At 38.8% G+C, this 16,839-nt stretch overlaps 1 protein-coding gene across 1 annotated transcript; it reads left to right on the forward strand.

The window, feature by feature from the left end:
* The first annotated feature begins 1,932 nt into the window (after nt 1-1,932).
* LOC143860244 (protein PHOSPHATE STARVATION RESPONSE 1-like) lies at nt 1,933-15,643 on the forward strand. Its single transcript, XM_077370810.1, has 8 exons — nt 1,933-2,132; nt 9,008-9,674; nt 9,977-10,187; nt 10,273-10,349; nt 10,445-10,484; nt 10,735-10,792; nt 11,818-11,887; nt 14,959-15,643. The coding sequence occupies exons 2-8, from the start codon at nt 9,033-9,035 to the stop codon at nt 15,325-15,327; spliced, it is 1,467 nt and encodes a 488-aa protein (XP_077226925.1). The 5' UTR covers nt 1,933-2,132; nt 9,008-9,032; the 3' UTR covers nt 15,328-15,643.
* The last annotated feature ends 1,196 nt before the right edge of the window (nt 15,644-16,839 follow it).

Here is a 16,839-nt window from a genome sequence, read left to right on the forward strand (position 1 = left end):
TTAAAAAAGCAGCCCCTATTGTTGACTTTTGAGAGGGGATTACTTTCCGGGAAAAACTTTTCCTGTTTGGCGAGAAAATACGAAGGCCATTTTGGACGGAAAATATTGTACGGGATAAACTTTTCCTGGAAAAGACAGAACTTGTCGTTGAAATGACGAATGACATTTTGGAAAGTTGATAGTTTACAGGTGAGTATTTTGAGAAAAGCAAAGACAGCTAACGTGTTAAATCCACAGATTTTACAAACAAATCAAAAAATTCTCTAATTTCTCTTCTGCTATAATATATATATATATATATATATATATATATATATATATATATATATATATATATTATATTAATATATACACTAAAAGGGTTATCCAGGGAGTGAAAGGGGGAGGCAAAATATGTCATTTCATTTTTGGAACTCCATTTGTTACTTGGACCACCCCCCATAGTGTAAAAAAAGTAGTCAAATTACACTAGATAGGGTTGTCCATGGAAGATGAGGGGTGTGAACTTAATATAACTCGAGCTTGGTAAGGCTCGCGAGCCTGACCGAGCCGAGCCGAGCCTGGTTCGAGCCCGAGCTGAGCTTTTGAGCTTAACGAGCCGAGCCTGGCCAAGCTTGGCTCGGCTCGTTTACACCCCTAGTTGGAATCACTATTTATACCCTCTGAACTACTATTTACACTTAGAAAACATTATATAAACACATGAATAACTATTCCAACACTCATGAACCACTATTCAAGTAAATGAAATCCAATCCAATGAACTACTTTAAACTAGATGGAATCGGATCCAATGAACCACTTTTTACAACCCTGAACTACTATTTATATTGTTTTAACCATTACGTACACCCACGAACCGCTGATGGTAGACTATGAACCACTATTTATACCCTCTGAACCACTATTTACACATTTTTAACCACTATTTACACTTAATAAACACTATGTAAACACATGAACCACTATTCGAACACTATTAACCACTATTTCAACAGTTCTGAACCACTATCGAAAAAGGCATGAGGTAAAAGGTTGATCATGAAAGTTGAAAATGAGAAGAGAAAAAGGTAGAGGAAATGATATTCTCCCTCCCCTTTGACGGATAAAATCCCCCCTTTAAATGTTTTATGTTAACTTTCAAAGGTAAGAAAAAGCGTTAAAGAGGGTGAATTTATCCTCAAGCAGTGAACCATTCTCATGGAAAACGTTAAAGGGGGGGATTTTATCCGTCAAAGGGGGTGGAAACATCATTCCCCAAAGGTAAAAATGAAAAAGTCTTACTTTTAGCTTAGGATTTATGACTGACAAGAAACCTGTCAGTGGAATGGGTAGGAGGGGCATTTCTGTCATCCAAAATACATGAAAAGTGAAAAGCACTCTTCTTTGGTATTTTCAAATTACCATTGCTTTCTTGATATTCGTGCAAAAGGGGGCTTTTTTTTTGTCATTTTCCTTACCTCTTATCCATATATGCTTTCTAAGTTTCTTAGAAGAAAAAGAGGAAAGTGCCTGAAGTTTACAGGGTCCACCACAACTTGTGCCCCGCTCTAGTCTGTATCATACAAATGCCAAGCGAGAGTGAAAGAATCATTCTTGAAATAATGGCGGGTCCCACAATGGATAGGCCGATATGCGAAGTTTAATTGTTTGGATGATCTTGATTGCTCGATTGATTTCTTGTAAATGATCAATGGCTACAATTGCTCAATTGGTGCATTTTTCTTGCCTGATAGTCTTAAAATGTACATAGAAGGAGGGCCCACTGGATGTATGCTTCCAACCGTTGATCGCCATGGGAGCTTGGCGGGGCATAAGATTTGGAGAACAGCTAAAAGAAACAATGGAGAAAAATATCGCGATAAATTAAAAAATCTCGTGCATTATATAATTCCCCCCTTTTATTCCCCGGGACACCCGTTTGTAGTGTAAAAATATCACATCTCTTATTAGAGAATAGGCAAAGGAGGCGTACTTTCTTATCCCTGTGAGATGGACGTCAGACTCACGGCCGTGCGGGAATGTTTTCTTGTTTTCTCTCTGTCGTGGCAAAGTCATAAAGGCTCCGATCGTTGTTTTGGGAATTCTAGGGTTTGATTCAGAGATTTCGCTTGCTTTTTACCCAGCGCGAGGTAAGAGGCCCGGCCAATTTCTCGATTTTGATGTTTTTTTTTTAGCAGAATCCCTCGAATTTATTCTGAGATATTTGGTTTTCTGATCAAACCTGAGAATAGTTTTTTGGTGTATTGATATCTATTTGGATTAATTTTTTTTATTGGTTTCCCCCATTTTTCTTTTTCTGCTTAATGGATAACGGATGATTGTCTCTCCGTTTATTTGTCTTCCTAATGGGGTGGATGAAATTTTTTTTTATAAGATGCAATCTGAAGATGGATTTTGTTTAAGGATGATGAGTATTTGCTCCCCTTTTATGGATTTATGTTACGGTCCCTGGCGGGGGGGTGTAGACCTGGCAAACGGGTGGGTCGGGTCGACCCGCATTCCGACGGGTCAGAAATCAGATGACCCGTGCCCAGTGCAGGTGGGTTGGGTCGACCCGCGGGTTACCCGCATATTTTTTCCAAAGCAAAGTTTTTATTGGGCGGTGATAAATTCACCCCCAAATTTTCAAAATTGACAGTACAGCCTACACCATAGGATGATCCAAACCGTCCATTTGATGTGTCACAACGTAAATAGATCGTGCCCCAAAAATCATTGCCATAGGATGATCTTAACCGTTCGATCTATAGAAGTTTCCATATTGGAAGTCCCTCTTTAGATTGGAGGGTTAGAATCATCCTATGCTAATGATTTTGTGGGCACAACCTATTTACATTATGGCCCTCTTTCCTACCCCGAATAAAAGCCCTCTTCTCGAGATTGCCGGAAATAGTTGGTCGGATCTCCGGCGAGGTTGCTGAACAAGAAGAAAACAAGGCTCAGATCTAAGGTTTAGATCCGTGAGAATGGACAAATCTTGGAAATGAGGGTAGATCTAAGGTCTGAGAGCATAAGCTTGGGAGCTTGGAAGAAGGGAAAAAGTTTTGAGCCTCTTCAAGCTTCAGATGCTCTGTTCTTTACTTCTTTTCTTGATTTCTTTTCAAAGAGTCAAAGTCTCAACTCTCAAACCCTAACTAAACGAAAGAGTAAAGAGAAATGGCCCTTGATCTTAGCCCTTGATCTCCTCTCCTCTTTTAAAATAAAAATGTTAAAAAAATGCAAAAGACCCGAGGGTTGACCCGACCCGACCCGTGTTTTTGCGGGTTGGGTCACCCACGGGTTGTTTTTTACGGGTTACTAAAAACTCGACCCATACAGGTTGGGTCGACACACGGGCACGGGCGTTCCCTGTTCGTGTCCTGTCCTGGAAGGGTCGCCCTGTGGAGAGGATTACTTGGAGAGGGTTACATGGTAAAAAGTCAAGAGTGAAAGCCGCTAGAGTGAAGTTGCCATGGAGTGAGCTGCCGCTGAAGGGGAGACTTGTGGAAATGGCTACCTGGGCCTGCCTAGGTATGGGACTAGGTGGGACCCATACTGGTATGGTATAGGTTTAAAGGGCCTAGCCTAACACGTTCCATTAGCTCTGGAGCTTTTGGCGTATTGGTTAGGGACCCAACAATTTACGTATTGTAATTGGACAGGGCATGGTGATGCAGAGGATTTTGAAGTTTTTCTACCGTGTGTTTGATAATGTCTTATCCTATGTCAATGTCATACATGACCTTTAAATGTAAACCTGAACTTTGGTATTTGGGCTATCATTGATGTAAATTTGAGTACCTCTTGTCTTCGCATGTTCATATAATCCATCTTGAGTGGATGTGCCCAGTCGTGTGTGTTTCAGATAGGGTTTTCTGTTATATAAAAGGAAATTTGTGTAGCCTTTATGTGGAATGCGGATATGATTGAAAGATTATTTGATAGGCACAGGCAAGTCTCAAGTATCCTCTTATGCATCTGTTATTAGCTAAGGAAATTGATCTGTGCCTCTTATCCACTCATCGTGTTAGAGAGTCTTCTTTCATTATAGGATGTCCAGAAAATGAAAATATAAAGACACGGATCCTATGCAGAATGGCATGTTCCTCAGCTTTCCTTGGTTTCTTTTATTCCATCTGGACCCAAAAAAATGTCAATCTGAAACCTCCACTTCCATCACTAATCAGATTGCGTACGCTCATGGTCTGGTTTTCTGGTTGAACTGCCTCCAAAATCATTTAAAGAGTCCTCTTAGGAGTTGGATTCTCTCTCTCTCTCTCTCTCTCTCTCTCTCTCTCTCTCTCTCTCTCTCTCTCTCTCTGTTAAATCATCTTTTACCGTCTGGCTATCCTTACTCCCCACCACTAGGGCTGCACATGGTTCGGTCCGGTTCGGTTTAAGGGAATGTCTTTAACCGAACCGATTGGCAGTTGAACCGAACCAAACCGAACCGGTTTTGACGGGTTCGGTTCGGTTCGGTTCACGGTTTATTTGTATTTTACCTATAAGTAATGGGCAGTCATAAATAGAAAAAGATAAATGGATTAATATTGGATGAACCGTTTGATTTTGGGGATAATGGACAACTTTGGACCATTTGATTTTGGGGATAATGGACGAACCGTTTGAAGTTTGAAGTTGAACGGCAAAAAATACTAAAAAGAGATATCTGAACCGGTTCGGTTCGGTTTTGCGGATTAATATTTTCTGAACCGTGAACCGAACCGATTGGATCGGTTTTGTGAAAATCGTAACCGTGACCGAACCGGTAGATATAAAAACCGAACCGAACCAAACCGAATGGCCCGGTTCGGTTCAGTTTATCGGTTTGAGCGGTTTTGTTGTGCAGCCCTACCCACCACTGCTTTCCAACTTCTTTGTAAATTACCACCTTTAATAAAGTGGAACTTCTTGTGAACCAACATCCATGAAATCACAAAACCTCGTGAATCGTGACACATCCATTGTGCATATTGTCCTAAGAATGCAACTATTTATTCTTTATAGGGAATATTCATTGCTTGACAAGTTGCCAAAGAATCTTAGCCAACTTTTTGTTTAGGGGCTCTTAACACTGCGATTTCGCTCGAGTTCCTTGATATGACGTCAAAGGGGTAACCTTGGAACTTCTTCCTAATTAGTGCCCTGCTCCAGTTCCTCAATATGACGTCAAAGGGGTATTGTTGGAACTCCTTCCTAATCAGTGCTCAGCTTACCAGGGACAATTTGATATTCCAAGCAACTGTAGAGAAGCCACTAAATCCATCCCCAAATGTTTCATTCTTCTTGTTCCAAAAGGAAACATTTGCCCGTAATACCAAGGTTTCGACATTGCCAACTGTCCAACACACTCCAAACCAAGAAATAAACCTGCAACTATATAACTGCTTCCCCTTTGCAATGATTAAAAAGATGACCCACTATCTTTTCGTTTTCCTTACAGATGTTGTTCACACAAATGCTTGAATATTGGTTGGAACCGACACATTCCATTCCTTCCATGTGAGTAGTGTGGTCTCGTGAGGGATGAGTGTCCCAAAGAAGGATCTAATTGTGAACTCCCCCTTTGGGTCCATGGCTCATAGTCCTTTGTCTTTACATACCTGTGATTTGAAACACTCCTCGAGGGAACACAGTAAGGTAATCAAACATGTAAATTCAGTTTCCTTAAGATTCTTATAAAGCACTCACGCGAACACCCACCATTTCATAGCATTTGTCTTTTTTTGCAATTTATTCCTTAACTAAGATCCGAGAAAATACAGAATCTCCGGAGTAAGAATAGTCAAGATTGGGCCTCCATAGTCCATAGAAATAATGGCTTGAATGAAAAAAAAAATGAAGAGAATTGGAATCTTCTCAAGTATCTGACAAAAAAAAAATGATCTAGATCCATATATGATGTGTATCATATATGCATCGTATCAGGAATGAATAAAATGGAGATATAGTTGAATGGTAAAATTGATCTTTGCTAAAGAGAACATGCGGGTTCGTTTCTCACTATCCCCACTGGTAAAGTAATGAAATATGATAAATGATTCGATATAGTCTACCACCTACACAAGCTTGGGAAAGCTTGGCACGATGGGACATCTAACCATATGTTTAATCAAAACCTCACCCTCTCTCTCCATCCCTTAGCCCAAATCTAACAATATCCTTCCCAAAAATCAGTCTCCTCCATCGAGGTTTTTTTCCTCTCTAAATCTTCACAACCATTTTCCTAGGAGAGCCTTATTCCGTTGGATCAGATTTCCAATAATCAATTCTCCTTTGTTGGGGTCTACACACCAAGGTCCACTTCACGAGATGCTTGCGTATTTTCTCTCCTTCCCAATAGATGTTTCTTCGAGTTCTTTCCAATCTCTTGGCCACCCACAAATAAGGGTATAAAATGTATAGGTAAGTTGAAAAAGGCCGCCTTAATTAGGGTTATATGATATCCAAAGGAGAGTAAGTTCCTCTTCCACAATTCTAATTTCTTCTCCATCTTTTCTATAATAGGGTGCATATAGCTCCAGACGATATGCAGAATCCTGTTGGTAACCAAAGGTGATGCAGGACGATCAAAGGACCGACCGATACTTCTCTCTGATACCAAATTGATGTAGGACGAAAAGAGAAAGGTACTTGGTATTGTAGCCCTGATACCAATTCACCTAGGACAGCCCTTGGGAACTAACTCATCAAGGGTTTGGGTTAAGTATGAGGTGGGAATAGGCAAGAGATTTGGGTTTATATAGACTGTAGACAGGTTTCATGGACTGGATTTATGTATATGAGACTGGCAGTTTTTAAATAAGGTTCTAACTGTAACTGGTCTGAAAATTATTTGTAACAGAGTTTTAGGACTGGTTTATGTGCAGTAGGAATTAGGATGACTGGTGTGTAGATGTGGGATTTTTAGGTGAAACAAGTATGTGCAGGGACTGTTAGGATATAAACTAGTTGTATTTGTTGGTTACAGCCTAAATATAAGGTTTATAAACGGGTTGCGAGTTGACTTACCGGTTAATGTGACTGGTTGAAAGGTTTATGGGCTGTACAGTTGACATAGTTGGACTGTTACAGTTTTAAAGTGGACCGTTATTGGTCTTTGGGTGGTAAAACTAAACTGCAGTAATAGGCTAAGGTTTATTGGTCGATTTCGGGTAGATATTGAAGGATTGATGGGGTTTACGAAGGGTGAAGTGATTGATCCGTGGATTTACAGGTTCTGCAGTCTCTAAGAGTGGACTGTAACTGCACAATTATATTTCAGATTTTAGTAGTAGATTGCTGGGTTTATGCAGGCTTAGGAAAGAGGAGTTTTGGATAGGGTTTTAGGTTTGTGTCAGATCTGTGTAAGGACTGATCTGTAAGGGATTTTACTTCAGGTTTGTAATAGCTAGATAATAGTATGTAAAGAGGGTAAGGTTGTAAATACTATTAAAAAAAAAGAGCGTAAGGTTGTGAAGAAAGGTTGAAGGTGGTGAAAAAGCTTGATGATGGGATCGATGGGCGCAAGGCTTGGGAGAATAGGTCACAGAAAAGAAATAAAGAAAGATGGACAAAGAGAGAAGAAAAGAATAATGCTATTCAAAAAAAAGAGAAGAAAAGAAAAAGAAAAAGAAACAAGTTTATGGCTAGAAAATTGACTTGGAATCACACTAAGGTTTTCCTAGGCATCACACCTTAGGACATAAAGCATCACACTTCAGAAAAGGCATCACACCCAATCAACATAAGAAACCATCAATTTTCATTCATATTCAAACGTTTTCTGTGCTAATAAGATTTTCATATTTACAGGCTATGCAAGCCAAATCCATTAAAAAAAAGCTATGCAAGCCTATTCTCTCTTAGTCTCTTTACATGGACTATATCTAATCTTACTAGAAAAAAACTACTTTTTTTTTGAAATGAAACTCGTAATTCAACTCAAACTCCTAATGACTTGGGAAATCCCATTACATGGATCTTTCCTACGACAAATAGAATACTAGACTTCTTTTAAGTTGCAATGTTGGCCCTAGGCAGTGAAGGAGTTTAAAATAAATAGAAGGGTTGTACGATACTAAAACAAGGGGGTGTGAATATCAACTCTCCTGACCAATTGCCTCTTTACATATTCTAGAATGTACTAGGGAGTACCATTGGGTTAATTATGATTTTCTATAGCTCATAAGAGATTCTTGTTTTATCATTTTGTACTAAAATAAAAAATTACGACATGTTTGTAACTAGGGGACTGGTATCCCCACGACCATGTTTTGATCATGGGACGAGCTCACCTTGTGTTACATTGTTTAACCAGCTGTCAAGTGCTATTACACTTCCCAAAATGCTCTCAGCAGCTAATCAGAGAAGGGTAAAACAAAGTCAGGTGTCCCATTATCAAAACATGGTTGTGCCGTTATTAGTAGCCTTGTAACTATATTATAAAATTATCACACAGGGTATTATTTCAAACCATAGGACATCCGTTTTAACGAGAATGTTGTGTATGGTATTTTGGGATATAACATATAAACATTCAATATTTATATAAATTTAACATTGCTATACATATAATTTTCTAATTTCTATGAAGGTGGATATCAAGGGAAGATTATGTTTTATCCCAAACTGTACTGCTGTGACGACCTTGCAGAGTCAAACTCTGAGAGTTGGATTTCAGTGTGCACTTTTCTGTATCATGTGGTCTGTAACTTTCATCGAGTGTCTACATTTCTGTCTCTGTAAAGTCAGAAAATTTCTTGAAATGAGACTTTCTGAGTGACATCTGTTCAATCGCATTACCACCCTAGTGTAATTCTCTGCTTCTGTGGATAAAAGATTTTAAATAATTCAAAGCATGGTAATCCATGTCTTGTGATTCAATCTCATTGTAGGTCAGTGATTGGTTTACTTCTACTGCTCGACATGTTGCATCAGTGCTTTTCTTTTCGCGTATAATAGCTTAGCTGGTTAAGGGAATAGGTTTAATGTATTGGAGGGCACATGCTACTTTCTGTTAATTGGATGAATGTCTGACACACAGGGCCCTTATTTATACATGGAAAGGAATGGAGGCACGACCTGCTTTGTCAATGCGGAGATCAGAGTCATCAGACCCAAAACAATTCAGTAACCTAGGAGTATCTGGAGCTATGTCATCATCATCACCAGTTCTCCCCATCCCTTTTGAGGATAAGTACCCACAATTACCAGATTATCAACAGGTTTCCTTGGAAAGAGAACTGAGAACAAATCCCGTGTCCCTACATCCAACTCCACAACCCTCCAACAGTGCATTTGTTGGGCACTTATTTTCGTCCGCTTCAGGATTCTCTTCAGATCTTCATTTTTCTTCCATTTCATCTCATGAGAGGCATTCCAGAAGTGTTCCATTTCTTTCTCATTCTTCAAATTTGACTTTAACACATTCTTGTGGTTCGGGATTATTTCAGTCTGAAACTCCGAGTAGTTTTACTAAACAAGACAGCGAATGGTGTACAGATCCTTTGCAGGCTTTTCTTGATTTCCCTGATAATATTTCCATCCAACAAAGCCAAGTCCATAATAGTGGTAGTGTATCTTCTGAGGACCATACAAAGAGGACTGATTGGCAGGATTGGGCAGATCAGCTGATCACCGTTGATGACCCTCTGGCCTCCAATTGGAGTGACAATCTTGTTGATGCAAATGTTCCTGATCTGGAACCAAAGGTAGGCTACTCCCATCCAAGGTTTAAAATTTCGGTTTCAGTTTCGGACACAGCCGAAACCGAAATTTCATTAACAAAAAACACAAAAATTTCCGAAATTTCAACCGAAACTTGGGACTGGCTGGTAGTTTCGGTTTCGGTCGACCAAATTTGAAATTTAAAACCATGCTCCCATCCAAGGCAACATAAATGCTGATTAATTCCACACGCAGACATAATACTACTGCACACATGTTGTAGTTCTATTATTGTATTAAATTACTTGCACATATTTGACTTTCTGTTTCTCTTTGTTTATTTTAGATCATAAACCAGGTACCTGAACCATCTTCTAATATTTCACTCAACCAGACGCAAATTCATCAGCAGATTCCTACTCCTTTTGGAGAAGTATGCCCTATCGCTAGTCCCTCATCATCTGTCAATGGAGCCCAAACCAAGTCACGCATGCGGTGGACCCCGGAACTCCACGAATGCTTTGTAGAAGCTGTCAATCAGCTTGGCGGTAGCGAAAGTGTGTAACCACCTATGACATACTGTAATTCTAGATCCTATGTCGGCCAAATTTTGTGTATTGATTTGTAATTTTTGACTTACAGGGGCAACTCCTAAGGGTGTGTTGAAGCTCATGAATGTTGATGGCTTGACTATCTACCATGTAAAAAGCCACCTGCAGGTCTGTATGTAGGTTCTGATCTGGACATTGGTTTCATTGAAGAACCATGTATTCCCTTGATTTTGATTGGATATCATTCTCGTTTTGAGTTGCAGAAATATAGAACAGCCAGGTACAGACCTGACTCATCTGAAGGTAAGTTACTGTCATCTTCAAGATTCATTGTTTCAGTTTTTTTTTTTAATGTTTCCATGGCATTCTAGGCTAGTTTTTTTCCTGATTATATTCTTGCATATTTACATATGTTTTTCTACTCTTTTATCTCGCCTTGGATTTTGTTAACCTAGTGTTATCTGTTAACCTTTGTCAGGTAGTCATGTTGTATGGAACTATGATTTATGACTTTTATTTCTAAAACTGTCTTTGTTCCTTCTGCCTCGTATAGGGAGTTCAGAGCGAAAGATGACTACTCCTGAAGGAATGTCATCTCTGGACCTAAAAACGTAAGTTAATATTTATTTGCTCATTTATGAAAATTTCTAGAGCTGTTTCTTTTGAAAAATTTCTAGAACTGTGTTATGTCATTTTATGGTAATTTTTGCCTTCCATCAAACTGCACCATGTAGTGGGTATATTGATCCAGTCCAACCTAATACTCAAGGAGAGAATTTTCAGCCCAAAAATTTCTTGTCTACTGCAGTTTCTTGTTGATGGCTTGACCGGGCCTGTTGGGATTTGATTTTACTTGCAATTCACATTTCAATTTTTTTGGTTATAATTTTTTCAATTTAACTCCAAAGTAATCCAAGTGTGGTCCCCGCCTTCTCATGGAATCCTCAAATTGAATTTTGACGGTTCAAGTTTGGGGAATCCGGATCCTTCAGGTACTGGTGGTTTGTTGAGGAATGAGGAGGTGGTAGTGATATGGGCATTTAGTGGTCCCATAGGAGTAGCAGATTCCAATGAAGCGGAGGTTCGAGCCATCCATCATTGTATCAAATTGCTTCGTAATGAAGATATAAATAGGATGATGGTAGAAGGGGATTCTTTTAATATCGTCAGATGCTCACTCATGGTTCCTTGGAGGTTTGCCGCATTTTTCGATGAGATTCAAGATAGAATTGGTTCCACTTCGATTGCCTTCAACCATATAAGGCAATCAGTGAATGAAAAGGCTGACAAATTGGCTAGAGAAGGAGTTTTTAGGGAGAAAGTTGAACTATTCGACTTTCTTCCTCAGCTATTTTTTATTTTCTGTAATTTTTTGGGTTGATTGGCCCTCTTCTATCTTGTAATCTCTGGGACCCTCTCGGTCTCGGTTTCTTTAATGAATTCGCCATTACCATTCAAAAAAATATTTTCGATTTAAGTCTAGTGTGTTATCATTCAGAAAAAAAAAACACTCTAGTGTGTATTTCTTGACTTTCGTCCTGCACAGCAAGTCATATAGCCATTATGAGTTATTCTTTAAATTGTTATGTTGAATTCGGTTGATTGTCTAAATCTTAAGCACTGTTTTGGCAAGCAGGGGCAATGAGATTACCGAAGCATTACGACTCCAAATGGAAGTCCAGAAACGACTTCATGAACAACTTGAGGTATGAATTTATTGAGTTTCTTACCAGATCTGGTAAAATAATTGTCTCTTGGAAGACGTACATTAGCCAAGTCTGTTTGCAGCTAGGAAAATATGCAAAAGAAAAGAATGTTCCATTAAAGGAAAATGCTCTCCACTTTTGAAAATAAACAGTAGAGACTTGGGTTGGACAGGCTCTAGAGTCTGTTAAAGCAGGACATTATATATATATATATATATATATGAGGAAAGTGTTGGTGAGCTTAAGCAAAACTTATGGTGAGCTCCCCAATCACATGGGTCCCACATTTTCTGTGGTGATCCAAACCATTCATTTGCAAGGTCCTATCATAGATAGGGTGTGTACCAAAAATCAGCTCCATAGGATCATCCTAACCCCTCCGTTTGTGGAGGACAAAAATGGGCAGATTTGTGGACAAATAATGTCTGTCCATTTTGACCTCCACAAATGGATGGGTTAGGATGATCCTATGGAGCTGATTTTTGGTACACACCCCATCTATGTAAGGGCCTTTCAAATGAATGCTTTGGATCATCCTAACAAAGTAGGCCCCAATGTGATTGGGCGCTTAAGCTCACCATAAGTTGCTCACCAACACTTTCCTCATATATATATATATATATATATATATATATATATATATGAGAAAAGTGTTTCTAAGCACGTGCTTGGATAAACTTATCGAAGCACATGCTCAAAAACACATGTGGCCCACATTTTTTGGGCGATCCAAAGCATTCATTTGGAAGGCCCTTCCATGGATAGGGTGTGTACCAAAAATCAGCCCTATAGGATCATCCTAACCCAATCAAAGTTGGAGTGGAAAATGGACAGATGTGTCCATGTTTCTGCCCATTTTCCCCTCCACAAATGGCAGGGTTAGGATGATCCCATAGGGCTGATTTTTGGTACACACCCTATCCATGGAAGGGCCTTCCAAATGAATGCTTTGGATCCCCTAAAAAATGTGGGCCACATGTGTTTTTGAGCATGTGCTTAGAAACACTTTCCTCTCTCTCTCTCTCTCTCTCTCTCTCTCTATATATATATATATATATATATATATATATATATATATATATATATATATATTTGAAATGGAATGCAAGACAAATACTTTAAATTAAATGGATGCAGCAAGAAATATCACCCCCATAACAATGTACTGGTATCGTTCTTCATTAGTACGTGGTCTCTTTCAAAAGAAATTGTGATGTTATAATTTACTCTGATAGAGTAATTTCCATTGAGATGTACTCTGATAGAGTTGACCCTCATGTACTTCTTGAGAAGGAGACAGCAACGAGAGTGATATTGTTTTGTACTTACTGAAACAACCTTGTGTGGCCTATAGGATATAACTTTGTGCCTAGGTAGCCTTTGGTGGTTTGCCTATGTTGCAAAAATAAAAGACAACTATTAAGGATTAGGGGTCCTCATCCTTTCTACATGAGGCATTTGCTCCACGTCCTTTCTACATGAAGCATCTCTACAATCTCCTGTAATCACTATGTTAAAAGATTATCACAGAAAATGAGCCACCAGACTCCCACTTCCGAATCCTCCCATTGACTCTTTGTAGGAATGTGTCCTCTGAGTGAGATATTAAAGTTGATATCGAAACAATTTCCTTTTTCTTTTAAAATTCTCCTCAAATTTCTTCTACTGTTATTGTTACTTGATTGACTGTCCATGCCTCCTTGTGGTTAGAAATATAACAACATCAGGTAGGTAACTACACTTAGAACGGTTCCAACGAATGAGGGCAAGGGGCGGATGTCCTAGGTTTGCAAGGTAGGCAGCTTTTGAACTGCCTTATTGGTGGATGCTGGAAATACTGAGAAGTTCAATTTCTTTGAAAAATCCATAATTTCAATAAGGGATTTGGTAGCGTCCATCACAGAAGGCATTTCTCAGATGGTCTGTTGCATCTGACAGCAGCCACAGAGGTTCACTTTTCAGCAGATTTTATCTTCATTCACGAGGTGGCTACCGTCAGATGCAACAGACCATCTGCGAAATGCCTTCTGCGATGGACGCTAGCAAATCCCTTTCAATAAATACGTAACTGTAGTCTCCATGGATGCTTGCTTGACCGCTTCCTTCGTCCCAGTGGCAATGAACGAAATGTTGCAATGTTGAGGTAATGGGTTCAATCTTAGCTTTCCATAAAAAACTAACGGTTGGCACTTCCTTGCTCTAGACTGGGGAAATCATTACCCGCTGAAATTCACTTGTAATTCATTCTTAATAAAGTTAAAAAGAAGTATTTGCTAGTTTTTTCAAGGGGTCACATTCACTACAAGTGTTGACCCTTTTTTACCACACTGCAAACAAATCAGGCTGAATGCATCTGAAGTGTTTCGGAGAGATGTTCTCAAAGGGGAGACAGAGAAGCTACTTCGTGCAATCGATAAATGATGGATCAAGCCAGCGTGGGAATGTTTACTATTGTATTTTCAGTTTCAGTTTTTCTAAATTTTAACTTGGTAATACTACAAAATCTGTTACCGCTACAATGGCTGTATTTCAAATCTCTTCATTAGTATCTTCTAGCTTTTGCACATGTTTGCATGTAGATAAGCATTCTCTTAAAATTTGATGCAGCGTACAAGGTTTGCATCTGGTTGTCATATGATGCATGTCCATATGGGTTGGCTAAAGTACAAATGATGACCACTTGTTCAATGTTCCAAACCAAATTTATCTGCTAGACCTTGTTATAAATGGGCCAAGCCCTCTCAAAATCTGCCCCATTGGGCTATCCTAAACCTCCAATCTGTGGCCTTTAGATAGATGGATTAAAATAAAAAAAGTAATTGTCTACATTCATCAGGAAAGCCTCCAAAAACAAAAGAATTGGGATATTCTCACTGGGGAGATTTTATGGACCCAGCCGATCCATTGCAAGGCCTACAAGATTTTGGATCCTAAGCAAGCTCTCACTTGTACTTCTCCTGTCAATAGTTTCTAAGGAGAAAAATGTACACTTGCCCAATGCTTCATATCACAACTATCTGCATCAGCCGCTATTATTCAAACACTGATTTTCATCTTATTTCTTCTCGCAGATTCAGAGAAATCTCCAGTTGCGAATAGAAGAGCAAGGGAAATACCTACAAATGATGTTTGAGAAGCAATGCATGTCGGGAGGTGACAAGCTCAAGGCAACCTCTGCTCTGGCTGACCCACCTGCTCAATCATCAGACATAGCTCATTCTTCCGCCAAAGCTGAAAACTTGGAAATGGATCAAGTTGAAAAAGAGAATGATGCAACCGATTTGGAAGTAACAGAAGAAAGTTCCAGCAAGTTGGGCGGCAACCAAAAGATGCCTGAAATTCAAACCTCTGATATCAAATCAGATACTGAAGGTGGACCATGTTCTCCTCCTGCTAAGCGTTCAAAAGTACTCGACACAGAAACTCCATCTTCCAGATGAGCAGATGACTGATCAAGATGGCATTGATCAGTGTAATGAGAAACTTGGTAATATCAAGAAAGGTATTGAAGAAACTTGCTGAAGAACCAGTCTGGTGGACTCTCTCTTTTGAGTGACCAAATGTCATTGTTTCTCTTTTGCTTTGTAGTAAATAAAAAAGCTTCTTAGTTTTGTTATTATGGTCATTGTCTTACTGTTTGCACCTTCTTTTGAAGAGAGGGAGTGCTTGTTTTGAAAATACTGTTGGGAGGCCGAATTGATGTATGCTTATGAAGAGAAGTATTATTATATGAAATTTTTATGGCCTTCATTGTTAGATTTTCACTTCACTGGGAGCAATTTAATGATTTTTCTGGTAATTCTTTCATAGCTTGTATAGAAAATGTCATGGAGTTTGATTTCAACTTTGCATTTTGAAATGGAAAATTTTTCATTTATTAGTATTATTTTTGAAAGTCTGTTAGACATCCCTGTGATTATTATTTTATATTTAGTTAGTAAAATACTATAAGGAATTGATAAATCATTCCCCAATGTAATCCTCATAGTATAAATATGTTTCGTCAATTTTCAAAAAAAAGGAATTGATAAATCATGAATTATTATTTTTCTATTTTAGAAGTTGATCACATGTATTGACAAATACTTTAGAATTTTAGATAAATAATCAGGTTCTTTTTTCAAACCGATGAACTCAAAATTCTTACGATGGATCCCCTAATAATGTACTAGATTATAAGTTTGGGTTTTGGTAGGCAATTTGGGGGAAAGCCAGTTCACAGCTGGTTTTGCATGAGAGAATGCCCTTCAGATTAGCTTCAATCAATCATTCGACTGGAATAGAGTTAAAAAACACAAGACTTAAAAGAAACTACAGTTGTTTAATTGATATGGTTGCTTATTAAATCGAATCCATGTTCCACAAAAGGTTGCAGAAAAGGGAATTTGTTTGCCACCCAGCACAACTCTGCCCTTTATGCTCCCAGAAGCGTGTGAATCCCATCCCTTGTTGCAGTTTCAGAATTTGTCTCTCTGTTATGCATGTAAATTCAAATACATTCTAACTTGAAACAATAATACTCAAATGTTTCTGCTCTAATTCATGACTTTGTTCTGTTGATGCCTTTTCTCAACAAAATAAGCTGTATTGGTCGATATAGTAATGCAAGGTGGAGGAACGAGAAACACACTGCAAAAGCCCTCGTTTTCACCTAATTAGACCCGTTGTAACGAATTGGGCAGAAAGGATGGATGCTGGGACTCTGTTCCCGAATGCTATCTGAATGAAATATGTCACTTTCCAAAAACAAAGTCCTCTTATTTATATCTTATTTATATAGGTTACCTGTTTTTGCATTGTGCCTATCCACAATAAGGTCCAGTCCAGATCTCGAGAAAATCTGTCAGCTGCTAAACTTTCTTTTTGGTATTGTAAAGAAAGGTCAATATTAAACAAATGCCAAGACATACCCTACACATTTTTACCAAGATTGAATTGCCGACCCCAACTAA

Source organism: Tasmannia lanceolata, unplaced genomic scaffold (assembly GCF_043159265.1).
Source record: "Tasmannia lanceolata isolate RefF3 unplaced genomic scaffold, GAP_Taslan_0.1 ptg000037l, whole genome shotgun sequence".
NCBI lineage: Eukaryota > Viridiplantae > Streptophyta > Magnoliopsida > Canellales > Winteraceae > Tasmannia > Tasmannia lanceolata.

What these genes read in the sequence shown, in the direction of transcription:
- LOC143860244 (XM_077370810.1), top strand. Translation starts at nt 9,033, where the DNA reads ATGGAGGCACGACCTGCTTTGTCAATGCGGAGATCAGAGTCATCAGAC. An exon ending in TTCCTGATCTGGAACCAAAG is followed by an intron (nt 9,675 to 9,976) that starts GTAGGCTACTCC and finishes TGTTTATTTTAG; the next exon opens with ATCATAAACCAGGTACCTGA. An exon ending in TCATCTCTGGACCTAAAAAC is followed by an intron (nt 10,793 to 11,817) that starts GTAAGTTAATAT and finishes TTTGGCAAGCAG; the next exon opens with GGGCAATGAGATTACCGAAG.